The 14,372-nt window shown below is 36.2% G+C and overlaps 1 protein-coding gene across 2 annotated transcripts in view; it reads right to left on the bottom strand.

Moving 5' to 3' along the window:
- Window positions 1–4,860: 4,860 nt before the first annotated feature.
- Window positions 4,861–14,372, bottom strand: part of LATS1 (large tumor suppressor kinase 1) — a 46,506-nt gene continuing 36,994 nt past the window's right edge. For both annotated transcript variants that reach the window (XM_012655562.1, XM_012655563.1), the window contains 3 exons: window positions 13,141–13,323; window positions 12,838–12,944; window positions 4,861–5,401 (listed from right to left, as the gene is read on the bottom strand). In XM_012655562.1, the coding sequence (XP_012511016.1) occupies window positions 4,892–5,401; window positions 12,838–12,944; window positions 13,141–13,323 (800 nt within the window). In that variant the 3' untranslated portion in view covers window positions 4,861–4,891. The remainder of the gene's footprint in view (window positions 5,402–12,837; window positions 12,945–13,140; window positions 13,324–14,372) is intronic.

The raw sequence follows: 14,372 nt of genomic DNA, 5'->3' as shown, positions 1-14,372 counted from the left end.
CATGGTCAATATAAAGTCACTATGTACTATGTACATGTTCCATCAGGTGGGAAGAGGGAAAGAGCAAGTGGTGAGCAAGGGATATCAACTTTAAGTGTATGTAGAATTTGCACATATCATGTCTGCTCATAGCCCAATGGCCACCTAGTCATGTGGCCACACCTAATTACAAGGGAAGATGAGAATCATGGACTCTAGTGGGGCAGTCAAAACTCGGAGAGGGATGGGGGCTCTGTTAGTAAAAGGAACAATGGGAGGATGGATACTGGGAAACAAGAGGAGCCTTTGTCATTAGTCAACTCCTCTGGGAGCTAGGCATTCCTGAGAATCTTTTTTCTCCCTGCTGCAGAACAAACTTAACTCCTCCCCAGGGGAAACAACCCAAAGTTCCGTCTAGAGTCTGAATCTAGCAAAATGTTCAGAATCTCTGGGTAACTCTGTTACTGAAGGGAAGAAAGACTGGACACTGTGGACAATAACTGTTCATGCTTCAAGCATACATTTGGCAAACTCCCTCTACCTTTCACATACATAAGCAGACGTGTGTGTGAGTGTGTGGCTTTGGCATAGCATAGTCACAATTTTAAGCATGCCAAATACGGGTCCATAATGTAGCAATATAAATCATAGTAATAATTCAGTTTGTGTCAGCTATACAATGGCCTCATGTAGGCCAAATACAAATTTAAAAGGGAGTACATATAAGGAGATAAAAGGAAATATAATGATGGTAATGCTTAAAAAGAGGAAAAAAAAATTAGTATTTGACCATCTATATAAAGTTGAGATGAGATTAAAACATCAATATATATATTTTATCTAGTAAGAATTTTATGTGATAAAGGATTGCAAATAAAGGAAAACAGATTAACCAACAACTTCATACTTTAAAAATATAAACAAGGCCGGTGTAATGGCTAATGCCTATAATACCAGCACCGTGGGAGGCTGAAGAGGGAGGATTGCTTGAGGCCAGGAGTTTGAGACCAGCCTGGGCAACACAGTGAGATCCCCCCATCTCTACCAAATATTTAAAAATTAACTGGGTGTGATGGCATGAGCCTGTAGTCCTAGCTGCTTGGGAGGCTGAGGCAGTAGGATCACTTGAGCCCAAGAGTTCAGGGTTACAGTGAGTTATGATTGCACCACTGCACTCCAGCCTGGGTGAAAGCAAAACCCTGTCTCTTAAAAAAGTAAATAAATAAATAAGTAAAAATTATAAAGTGTACTCCAATGAGATTAAATGTAGAACTTAATAATTAAAAAGTTTTAAACCTGTAATTTGAAGGAAGCCTTTACCACAAAAAATTTATTATATTGGACAAAAATGAAAACATTTAAATGGAAATATCTGACATTTACAGATTAGGTTTGCCTTAACTTAACTAGGTACTATTATTAGTTATATATTTTAATTCCAAAGCATCAAATTTTTAATCATAAATTTTTTTAAAGAATAAAAATATTAAAAGAAAATTTTGAATTAAAAAATTGACATACTTAAGCAGCTTGAAACTTAGCTTTCCACACTTAATTGAAAGATTTGAATTTTGCTTTTTTTTTATTATCCCAGCAAACATTACACTAGAGAAAATGATTAGGAATATACAAATAGATTCATTAAAAACACAGGCTGATTATTCATATCTATTACATTCAGAAGTATGCAAAACAATTTAGTTATACTGCAAAGCTGTAATTCCTTTTCTAACAAAGCATGATTTTATAAAACTGTAGTGTTGCCATTGATTCAATTTTAATACAAAATACGTATATACACAATACAATATAAAAGTAAACTGTGTAGTGCCTTCCACAAAGGGATATATTAAGGCGTTTTACAAATATACCAATATGTTGACCCATATTACTTTTGCTTTAGATTAAAATGAACAGGCTAAATGTTTCACTTTAAATACCAAAGGAATTTTTGTTTATTTTTGATTAAAAAATTTTTTCTAAAGTACCTTGGGTAACAGCAGCAGCAATATCTAAAAATCCTCCCACTGTATTCTCTAATTTCTAACATATTATTAAGTCAGAATAAAACATTTCCACTCACAGTTTTGCACTTTGCAACAGCAGACTTTAAAAAGTCAATCTCAAAGTGACTTCTTAGTCATACATTCTATAGTTTCTATTACAAATAGGAAGGTAGAAAAGATATAGTAATAGGGCCTGCCTTATGATGTCACTGGACAATACATAACAGTATCTACAATAACATAATTATAGAACATATTTTATAAATACTATTGATATGCAAAAAAGGGGTAAGTATAAGAAAGACAGCAAGTTTTTTGATGAATGAGAAAATTATTTTAAAAAGAAAACATGTAGAACCAATGTTTTCACTCCATTTCAATTGAGAGCATCTATATTTTTTATGTTTTTGTTCTCATCTTTTTGGTCAGGAAGCACCAGATTCTATACTGGAAGAACTGGATGTAGTTCAGGAATAAGATGGCTAATAAATATATCCAAACTATTAAAATTGCAGACACCAAAGGCTTGTATACTGCTTCAGATAAACACAGAAGGCTTATACTGTCAGAGGAAATTTTAAAAGAATACAAAATTTGTAGTGTCTGTTACATTGGACAAATACAAATAGGGGCAATACAGATTTTATGGAAAGGGAGGAAGGAGACAGCACCTTAGTTTTCCTACAACAAAAATGTAACAAAGTTATTTTCTACTGTATTGCACCATAGTCCAGAAGTAAAAGAACTAAGTGAAATTTAAATAAATCTGACTGGAAAAGTCCAAAGAGCAAGAGGGATATCTTATAAATGTGAGTAAGAAGCTAAAAGTTCTTGAATTAATTACTTTGTTTTGCATAGGATTTTATGGGACAAATGTTCCGTGAGGTGAAAACTGCCATCTCTTAATAGTGCATTTTCTTACAATTCTCTGATTAGAAATCCTTCAGAAACATTTCTGTATTAAGCCTGTAATGAGCCAAACATTTCAGTGCCCTCAAAATGGTGCTGGTGTGATTTAAAACATCTTAGTGTTGTCCCAGCAAGAGAGAGGCATTTGTTAAGGTCATCTTATCACATGCTATATGCCTTTTCCATCACAAACTAGCAGTGTTTATATAAGATGTGCTAATCTGAATACGAATCAGTAAATTAAAAAGCAAAGTTCTTAGGTTAATGTATCAATTTTCTTATAGGATAGATGTCCTTAACCTAGAGCCTGTGACAGGTTTCAACATGTCCAGAATCCCCTGAAACAGCATGCAACATTTTATGTGTATGTGTGGGTGTGCATTTTTTTTCTGGAAAGAGTCGCTAGCTTTCATCAGATTCTCAAAAGAACCAATGACCCCAGAAAGCCCACGATAACACAGCAGTGGTTTTCAAGCTGAGCTCGAAGAGGCCACCTGTAGAAATGTGGGAAATGTGAGCTAATAAATGTTCTTTGGCCTCCCTGCCACTCAACTGGAGCAGCTTTGCCTTTAATGTTACTGCATACATGGTTTCCATTAGCTTTTACATGAAGAAAGTTAAAAGTTTGAAAATCACTAAAATCACGCCTCTTATTCACAAATACTAAGTTTTGATAAAACAATTCCATGAGAAAAGGAAATAAAATAAAATACAAATTTTACTGTGGTCAGAATAGAACCCTTTTCCCTTCCTAAAAGGTAAGCTATGTGTATTTTGGTTTGAAACCATGAGTCTTCCTTAGAACCTAAGTTTTATATATAATAGGCATGTTGAAAACATATTTAACCTTAAATAAGTTAAGAGGACTTGAATTTCTACTAAGACCACTATATAACTTTCCCTAATTATTAACATCTATCTCAATTAACAGTTAACTTTTTCATCTATTAATCTCCCCTTAAGTAAAATATTGCCAAATAGCCAGATTTTCCTTTGCCAATAACAATCTGTATATGCAACACTGTTCTGAAAGAGGAAACCTGAAACATTGATGACATAATCAAAACCAGTCACTATACAGAAAAAATACTTTTTAAACTGAGTACCCACAAATAATTGCTAATCAAAGTTTTATATGAAACTGAAAATAATTTCTCTTAGAATGGTGGGAATTTTTTTTTTTCATTTCCAAGTAAAAATATGAAAGACTTTAGCTTTTAGTATTTGAAAATGTTGATTTATGGCAGCTTTGTTCCCTTTTAAAACTGGAAGCAGCATTAAAAATACCAATATAGAAAGAAAACTAGTAGTGCTTTGGCTTCTTTTAAAAGCCAGAAATTGAGAAATAAATGCTAGAAGATTAAATATTCCACCAAGGGGGGGAAAAGATAAACTGCATTATTTTTCATTCTGATAAACGTTAATATTGTTTCAACCTTGAATTTCTTAGTTCCAGGATGTGAATTACACAGATTATCATTAGCCTAGCAATACTCACCAATATGATGGCTTAATCTCTCTAGCTTATTTTGTACCAAAAACAAGGTTATGGGGGAAGGAAAAGCTCTGTAGATATGGAGTATGTTTCATATTTGGTTAAAGCAAGATAAAACTAAACTGTCTTTCAAAAAAATTTCAAAAACTCTCGTCTTTTAAAATTATTTAGCATATATACAAATAGATAAACAAAGCTTCTCCTTTTATTAAACAAAGCACTATTTTTTGTTTTTAAGTACTTTAAGTACCAAGAACTGACTATAACATTCAGTTCATAATTTACTTTCCTTATAACTTTTTTTTTCTAAATTACTGATTTAAAAGACTGGAATAAATTAACATTTTAAAAGGATTTCCCATAATTTAGGAAAATAAGATATTGTACACAGAGCACAGATACATAGCTCTGTCACACTTGCATAATTTTACTGTCAGAACCTCAAAAAACCTTGCATTTCAGGCCCCTTTGCAAATCCTTATTACAATTACTTACTAGCGTGTTAAACATATACTAGATCTCGATTTTTGATCTCTGAGCCTGCGTGTTGATCATCTTCATCCGACTGTTGCTCGGAGCCTTGTGAATTAATATATTCATATTCAATAGGCTTTGGATAATTATATGGGTAGCCGTTGTCATCAAAAAATCTTCGAAAGGTAAATTCATAGAAAGCATGTTCAGGATGCTTTCCATTTTTATACCATCCGTTGAGAGTGTCATTTACGTTTTCTTCCTCATTATCATCACTCCATAACTTATCAGGATCAACAGGATCAAAATTTGATGTATCTGTTGGGTGTGTGATTTTAGGAATGTATGAAGCAGACTGCTGTCTCAGGTCACTGGAGAAATCAATTGTTTTAAAAAATGGATGAGCTTTTATTTCATCAGCACCATTCTTGCCTAAGCGATCTTCTGGTCCTCGGCAAAGTTTAATAATAAGATCAGAAGCTTCAGGACTCAGTTTAGCTTGCAGTGGAATGTGAAGAGATGTTTGCCAGTTGATAACCTTTAAAGATTTTTACAAATTAGGAAGGAAGAAATAAATTAGAAACACAAAAATTTTCTCCACGTTTTATACCAAAAGCCTTACTCTATTATTTGTGTATTTTAAATAAATTACATGGTATTTTGCCTTCTATACTTTTAATAATTAATCACTGCTGGTGGAAAATAACTTTTTCTCCTATTCTTTCCTCTCCAGGCAACTTATACTCACACTCCAAGACTTACTGTAAGTTTTTGTGTCCCCTGGGAGAGTCTTCTACCTCTAGTAGAAATCACTACTTCCACTACCTTCCACTCTGCCTCCACTGCACCATATATTTCTATCATAGTATTTCTAATACTGTGTGGTACCTATATATGTCTGTGTCCTTCTACTGGGGTGTAAAATTCTTTGTTTTTTTTTTTGAGACACAGTCTCACTCTGTTGCCCGAGCTAGAGTGCCATGGCATCAGCCCAGTTCACAGCAACCTCAAACTCCTGGGCTGAAGTGATCCTCCTGCCTTAGCCTCCCAAGTAGCTGAGACTACCGGTGGGCACCACCATGTCCAGCTCATTTTTTGTATTTTTAGTAGAGACAGGGTGTCACTCTTGCTCAGGCTGGTCTCAAATTCCTGACCTCAAGTGATCCTCCTGCGTCGGCCTCCCAGAGTGCTAGGGTTACAGGCATGAGCCACCATGCCTGGCCGGGGGTGTGAAATTCTATTAAGGCAAGGGACCATGTTTTAATTGTCTTTGTACTTCCCAATGCTTGGCAAACTGCCTGGCACAAAATTAATAGATGTTTAATAAATCTTTGTTCTGTTTTTAAATATAATGGAATGAGGAAGGAAGGAATGGCAAGTAAAGCCAGACTACCTAGTCTCTTCCTCTGAACTCTTGGAGGCAGGGGAAGTGGGACAATGTTAAATGGATTTTGAGTAAACACAAAATTGCATTGTTATTTAACCTAGATAAGTCATCTTCAACTTGTCACATGGTAAGTAGTCAATAAATATGTATTAAATAACTAAATAAATGAATCCCTTCTTCCTTATTCACATAGGAGCTATACTATAGAGAAAAGAAAAATATACCCCCTCTTCTATTATCTGTTCATTTAAAGTCTTATTCCAGGTTAGAAAATGGAGATGCCTCAATTAATAATAGAATATTTTAAAAATTCTTTTTGGAAAAATAAAATCATGGTATTGTTAGTAATAAGTAACTTATACGTCTGGTTCTGTGACTTATTTCTGACAGGAGAAATAAAAATATACAATCAGCTAGACAAGTTTTTCATTTCTTATTATAAAGTACCTTTAGGATTTTTTTAGTTTAAGGCCAAAAAAAAAAAAAATACTAGGCACAGCAAAAGAAGGATTCTATTAATTCAAAGATGGATGAATAAAATTATGTAAACTGAAGCACAGAGAGAAAAAACAAAGAATAAAGTGTAAGAGACATAGAGGACAATATGAAATGAATACCATATGTATAATAATTACAGTCCCAGAAGGAGGGAAGCAAAAGAAATCTTTGATCAGATAATGACAGAGAATTTCCCAAAACTGATGAGTCACTGATGTACAATTCAAGAAGCTTACTGAATCTCCACCAAGAAAAATAAAACTATACATAGGCACATGATGATCAGACTGCAGAAAATTAAAGAGAAAAAATTCTAAAATCAACCAGAGAGAGGTCCCAGTTCTGAGTAAGATGTACTAGGTACGCTCTATCCTATCTCTCACTGAATGCAGCTATAAAACCTGGACAGAATGCATGAAGCAGCTACTTGAGGACCCTAAAAAGTAAACAGTAAACAGGCAGACTGGGGAAGAAAATGAGAATTTGAAGTGTCACTGAACCTGGTGGTGAGTTTACCATTTTTCCCCTCTAATATCCCCCAGCCTGGACTCAAGGTAGCTCAAAACCAGCTCAGAGCTCCAGGAGAAGCCCCTCTAGTTTAGGCATCAGGGAGTGAGAAAGGAGCTTCCCTGCAGCAATAGAGATGGCAATGAGGGCCTATACCAGCCTAAAGCTCTGAGGGGGGAACCTTCCTCTCCAGTTGGAAATAAATCACACTACATTGGGAAGTAAAATCCCAAGGAGATGGATCGAATCTCTGTTGCTTGTTTTCTCTGTCCTCTTGCCACCTTGTCCTGGATGCAGGCTCAGTTACAAGATGTGTGGTGGAGTGGGATGAATAAATCCTTACTTTCTGGTCAGAGAACTGAAAAAGAGAGCCTCAGGGAACTCAAAAGTATGAGGGACATCCCAGACAGGGAGGAGCTTGGGAAACTGACCCCATAGAGTTGTTTATGAACTTATGGGTTCACCCTCCAAACTGGACTCGTATGGATCTAATCCTAAAGGGCATACCGAAGACTTTGAGAATTGAACAAAGGAACAGACCACAGCCTGGGGAGAAATCTACGTAGCAATGAAATGGCTTTGAAAATGAAACTGACATTGAAATCACAAAGCACAAAAGGCTGGTTGGAACTTGTGGCCTGAATCCAACCAGGTTTAATGCCTGCCAAAACAATGTCAACATTCTCCATAAGATTCAAACAAGACTCAGAGTCTCATAACATAATATTCAAAATATGCAGGATATAATCCAAAATTGCTTGGCATACAAAGAACCAGGAAAATTTAATTCACAAAGGAAAAGACAGCCAGTGTTGATGACACAGATATTAGAATTATCTGACAAAGACTTTAGCCATTGTAAAACGATGTTTCAAATAAGGGAAAGCACTCATGAAATGAAACAGTCTCAGCAAAGAAATTGACCATATAAAGAAGTAGTACCAAATGGAAATTTTAGAACTGAAAAATTACCAAAATAAAAAATTCAGTAGATGGGCTCAATAGTGGAATGGAGATATCAGAGGAAAGAGTCAGTGAACTTGAAGACAGGTTGACAGAAATTATGCAATCTGAATAGCAAAGAGAATAAAGATTTAAAATATGAGCAGAACCTCTGGAATCTACGGGACTATACCTAAAGGCCTAACATTCTTGTGATTAAAATCACAAGAGGAGAAAATGTGTGGTACAGAAAATATTTGAAGAAGTGATGGTTGAACACTCCTCAAATCTGATGAAAGACATAAATGTACAGATTCAAGATGCTCAGTGAAAACCAAATAGGATAAAACCCTAACAAATCAATGTCCAGACACATCATAATTACAATACTGAAAACTAAAGACAACGAAAAATTATTGAAAGCAGCCAGAGAAAAATGATGTATTACTTGAGGGATCTGAATGACTGCAGATGTCTCATCAAATTATGGAGGACAGAAGGAAGTGGACATTTTAAAGTGCTGCAAAAACTGGAACATGGAATTGTACACCAAGTGGTAATATCCTAAAGAAGGTGAAATAAAGACATTCTCAAATGAAGAAAAATTAATAGAATCTGTGGCCAACAAAACTGCTCTAAAATATTTACTTAAGGAAGTTCTTCAGATGTAAGAGACATAATATAGAAGGAATCTTGAAATATCAGGAATACAGGAGGAGCAAGGAAAATGCTAAATATCCAGGTAAATATAATGCCTATTCTTCCTATCTCAAGTTCTTTAGAGTAATTTAATGGTTGAAAGCAAAAGCTGTTACATTGTTGGAGGAGGTTTTAAACATATGTAGATGTAATGTATAAAATAACAACAACATAAAGAGTAGAGAACAACATGGTAGTAAGGTTCTACATAGAACATGAAGTGGTAAAATATCAAGTCTAAGCAGACAATGAAAACTCAGTATGTATTTTGTAGTTACTAGAGCAACCACAAAGAAAACTATACAAAGAGATAAGAGTCAAAAACACAGTAGAAGCCAGGTACAGTGGCCCATGCCTATAGTTCCAGTTACTCAGGAGGCTGAGGCGGGAGGATCTCTTCAGCCCAGAAGTTTAAGGCCAGCCTAGGCAATATAGTGACATCCCTGTCTCTAAAATAATAATAATAAAATAAATAAAATTAAATTTCAAAAACACAGTATATAGCTTTTGATTTAAAGTGAGAAAGGAAAAAAAGAAAGAAAAACACAGTATAGAGAGATGTCACAGAAAAAGGCCCTGTGTCAGGGGTCTGCCATAAAAACAATCATTAAACTGGAAAAACATTATCAGAATAAACTATTTTGGAACTCTGGAACCTGACCAGACACAGCAACCAGCAGAGTGCTTCATGAAGGGAGAGGGTGCTAGAATTTGGTAAGACAACAGCATGTGTGAACCCACTACCATCTACCATTCCATAGGCCCACTGTGGTCATGGAGACCACAGCATGCCTTCCTAGAGAAGCTCGTTAGTGCCAGGATGGGCAATAAGAACCTTTTCCTCCAAAACTTTGAGGTTGTGCACTTTGGTTGGTCTTGGTGATTCCCCTAAGGACCATCCCAGATGCCTGCCTTTACTTCATACCCCTCTGGAAGATTTAAAGAGACAGACACACTTTTCTTTTCTTTATTTGAGATACGGTCTCCCTCTGTTGCCCAGGCAAGAATGCAGTGGCATCATCATAGCTTACTGTAACCTTAAACTCCTGGGCTCCAGTGATCCTCCTGCCTCAGCCTCTGGAGTAGCAGGGACCACAGGCGTGGCTACCATGCCCAGCTAATTTTTCTATTTTTGTAGAGACAGCTCTCACTATGTTGCTCAGGCTGGTCTCAAACTCCTGATCTCAGGCAGTCTTCCTGCCTCAGCCTTCCAAACTGCTATGATTATAGGCATGAGCCATCACACCTGGCCTCACTTTTCTTTTTTTTGATGCAGACATTTAAGGAAATCTGTCAGGTTACTGGCTTGGGTTGTTTATTTTCTTACCATTGAGTTTTGAGGGTTCTTTATATATTGTAGATAAAATCTTTTTGTTTTGGATATGTGATTTGCAAATATTTTCTCCCAGTCTGTACCTTGTCTTTTCATTCTCTTGACTGCGTATTTGGTAGTGTGAAAGTTTTAATTTTGATAAACTTTCTCTTTTATGGATCATAATTTTTTGGGGGGGGACAGCGTCTCACTCTGTCACCCTAGGTAGAGTATAATGGCATGATCACAGTTCACTGCAACCTCAAACTCCTGGGCTAAAGCGATCCACCTGCCTCAGCCTCCCAGGTAACTGGGACTGCAGGCGTGGGCTAATTTTTTCTATTTTTCTCGCTCTTGTTCAGGCTGGTTTTGAATTTCTGACCTCAAGCAATCCTCCCGGCTCGGCCTCCCAGAGTGCTAGGATTACAGGTGTGGGCCACTTGCACCTGGCCTGGATCATGATTTTGGTGTTATTTCTAAGTACACTTCACCTAATCCTAGCCCACAAAGATTTTCTCCTATGTTTTCTTTTAAAACTATTATAGTTTTATGCTTTATCTCTCTATATATGATCCATTTTGAGTTAGTCTTTGTATAAGGTGTGAGGTCAGTTGAGATTCAGGTTTTTTTGTATACGGCTAACCAATTTTTCCAATACCATTTACTGAAAAACTGTTCTTTTCCATCTGCACCTTTTTGTTTTGTTTTGTTTTTGAGACAAGGTGTTGCTCTGTTGCCTGTGCTAGAGTACAGTGGTGTCATCACAGCTCACTGCAACCTCAAACTCCTAGGCTCAAGCAATCCTCTTCCCTCAGCCTCCTGAGCAGCTGGGACTACAGGTGTGCACCACCATGCCTGGCTAATTATTCCATTTTTTTGTAGAGACCAGGTCTTGCTACGTTGTTCAGGCTGGTCTCAAACTGTCCACAAGTGATCCTACCACCTCAGCCTCCCTAAGTGCTAGGATTATAGGTGTGAGCCACTGTGCCGAGCCCATTTGTACCTCTGCCAAAGATCAAATGGCCATGTTGGTGTGGTCCTATGTCTGCATTCTTTATTCTGTTCCACTGATCTGTATCTGTATCCTTTTGCCAATACCACACTGTCTGGATTACTGTAGGTAAATCTTAAAATCAGGCAGTTGATTCCTTCGACTTTGTTCTTTTTAAAAATTATTTTTGCTAATTCTACTTCCATTATCCATCCGTATAAATTTTAGAATTGGCTCATCCATATCTACAAAAAATCATCTGGGATTTTGATTGGCATTGAGTTAAATGTATAAATTTGGGGAGAATTAATAGCTTTACTATGTTGAGTCTTCCAATCAATGAACATGGTATGTGTCTCCACTTATTTAGCTCTTTCATTTCTTTTAGCAGTATTTTGTAGTTGTCAGCATACAGGGCTTGTTCATGTTGTTAAGGGTTATACCTAAATATTTCATTTTTGGGGAGCTGTTGCAAATGTTATTGTTTTTAAATTTCAGCTTCCAGTTGTTCATTGCTTGAATATAGAAATACAATTTATTTTTACGTGTTATCCTTGTATCCTACAACCTTCATAAACTTACTTATTGGTCCTGTAAGTTTTTTGTAGATTACCTGGGATTTTCTATATAGAAAATTATGTCATGTGTGAACAGGGGACGTTTTTATTTCTTCCTTTCCAGTCTTGCCTTTTATTTCTTTCCATTGCTGTATTGCACTGGCTAAGACTTCTAGAACATAAGATTGGTGAAAGTGGACACCCGTGCCTTGTTTTCACCCTTAGGGAGAAAGCATACAATTTCTCTCTCTTTCTCTCTCACACACACAGATATGCATATGCATATACTTACATAAATGTTGTATCTTTGTGTGTATATATATGCACACATATACATATTAAAATGAAGGCAAAAGGATACTTTCAGATATTCCTGAGAAAATATATTACCAGGAGACCTATACTACAAGAAATTCTAGAAGTTTTAAAATATATTAAATGCAACGACAAAGAAAGTTACAGCTTGGGGGGAGGAGGAAATCAAAGAAGAGATGATATCTCAGTATACTCTCAAGGAATAATTAAGAAGAATCAAGAGTTAATCAGAAAGGAGGGAGGGTTGCAGAAGACAGGAGAGAAGAAAGTAAGACATTCCAGAGAGAGGAAACGGTATGAACAAAGGAACAAAAGGCAAATTTGGACTTTAACCCACAGACAAAGGAGTCACTAAAGAGTTTTAAATGGGACAGTGTATGGTCAAAATTGTGGATGGCTGCTCATTTAAGTGCCAGAGGTATTTTCAAGTGGAGATACAGACATTTGTTTGTAATTTGGGGCTAGAATGTGCAAAGCCAGAAGACAGTGACTGACAAGAGTAAATTGGAATAAATCTTTAAAAGGGACTAAAGATCTTTATGAGAATAAAATGTGAGTATAGTGTGTGAGTGAGGGAGCATGTAAGAGTATGATGATAGGATGATGGTGATTAGAGTTTATACATGCAATTTTAATGCGTTCATATACTTTTACAAGTTCATTCTTTAACTCTAGATTAAGATGCTCTAAGTGAAGTACTAATAAATAAAGTACTATGGTGCAGGGACTTTGTGCTAATTCTGTTGATATAGATTCTATACCTTACCTTCATCTGTGTTTCTAATGGTGTTTGTGCCAAGAAAGGAGGCTGTCCCACTAACATTTCAAAAAGAATAACACCAACACTCCACCAATCACATAACTGTGTGTATCCTAAAATAAGATATCAAAGTTATAGTTATTCATAAGCACTTAAAAAGTGCTAAGAATACAATCAAAATTAACATTAAATTTCCAATTTATATATAAAATTAATACTTTATTTATTATAAATCTAAAAAGTAAGGCATACTCTAGTATAAGTATTGGCTGGTCTAAAGGCCTATTATTTATGAAACAAATGCTTTACCTGTTCTCAGCAACACTTCAGGTGCAATATAATTGGGAGTCCCAACCAAAGAATGTGCTAGACATCGCTGGTGCTGGCGTGCAGCTCTCCGCTCTAGGGGCTTCAGTCTATCTCCACATCGACAGTTTGAGGGATCACCCCATTCATTACTGAAATCCATGCTATCTTGCCGTGGATGGTCACCTGTACAGTAAAAATAAATCAGTAAATAAAAGCAATAAGAACAAGAGTAAACCTAGTCTGTTTAATCTTTTGACATCATGGTTTAGGATTAACAACATTCTCCCTAGTTGTGTAACAAACTAAGACACAACATATGCCAAGTCGCCTGCTTTCTGAGATATCAATAGGTAAGTTTTACACTAAATAAAAGTAGCCTAAGATTCAGTAATTTATTCAATGTTAAATGATAACAATATAAGTCATAAGTAGATTAAGAATTTGTTATTCAAACCGTTCCCCGTTACTACTCTAGACAAATTTTCAAATAAATCAGATGAGTGTTTCATTATTTCAATAAATGACAATGACACATAAGACAAAGTTCTTTTCTCAGGCAGCTCACATTCCAGTACAGAAAGAAACACAACAACTACATATATAAGAAACACAGCGATGTATCCTACACAGAGAACCAACACAATATGATGAGACAAATGTGACTGGACAGCTACATTATACTGAATGGCTGGAGAAGACCAATTGAGAAGGTGACATTTGCTAAGATGTAAAAAATCAAGAGGGATTCAACCATTTGAAAATCAGGGCAAGGCATTCCATACAGAAACATCAACAGAGTGAGGACCAGTGCAGCTGATAAAGGGCAGAATGGTAGGAAATGGAGCAAGAGCCAATGCACCTGGGTTTTGCAAACAGAAATGATTTGCCTTTTACTCCAAGTATAGTGAAATGATACCGGAGCGTTTAAAGCAAGAGGATGACAAGATCTGATTTATTCTTACAATAAAAAGAAAACTCTGGCTGATGTATGGAGAACAGATTATAGGGAGGACAAGAGTGAAAAAAGAGACCAGTTAAGAGGCCATTATAGGTAATCTGGGACTAGGATTCAGTAGAGCTGGAGAGAAGTGAATACATTCAGGATATATTTTAGAGGTGGAGTAAACAGGACTTATTGATGAATTAGACATGAGGGCATGGGAAAAAAAGAATCAGAATAGGCTGGGCGCGGTGGCTCACGCCTGTAATCCTAGCACTCTGGGAGGCCAAGG

Source organism: Propithecus coquereli, unplaced genomic scaffold (assembly GCF_000956105.1).
Source record: "Propithecus coquereli isolate 6110/MARCELLA unplaced genomic scaffold, Pcoq_1.0 Scaffold48, whole genome shotgun sequence".
In the NCBI taxonomy this organism is placed as follows: Eukaryota; Metazoa; Chordata; class Mammalia; order Primates; family Indriidae; genus Propithecus; species Propithecus coquereli.
The sequence above is the reverse complement of the archived record's forward strand: the minus strand, read 5'-3'. Positions and strand labels throughout refer to the sequence as shown.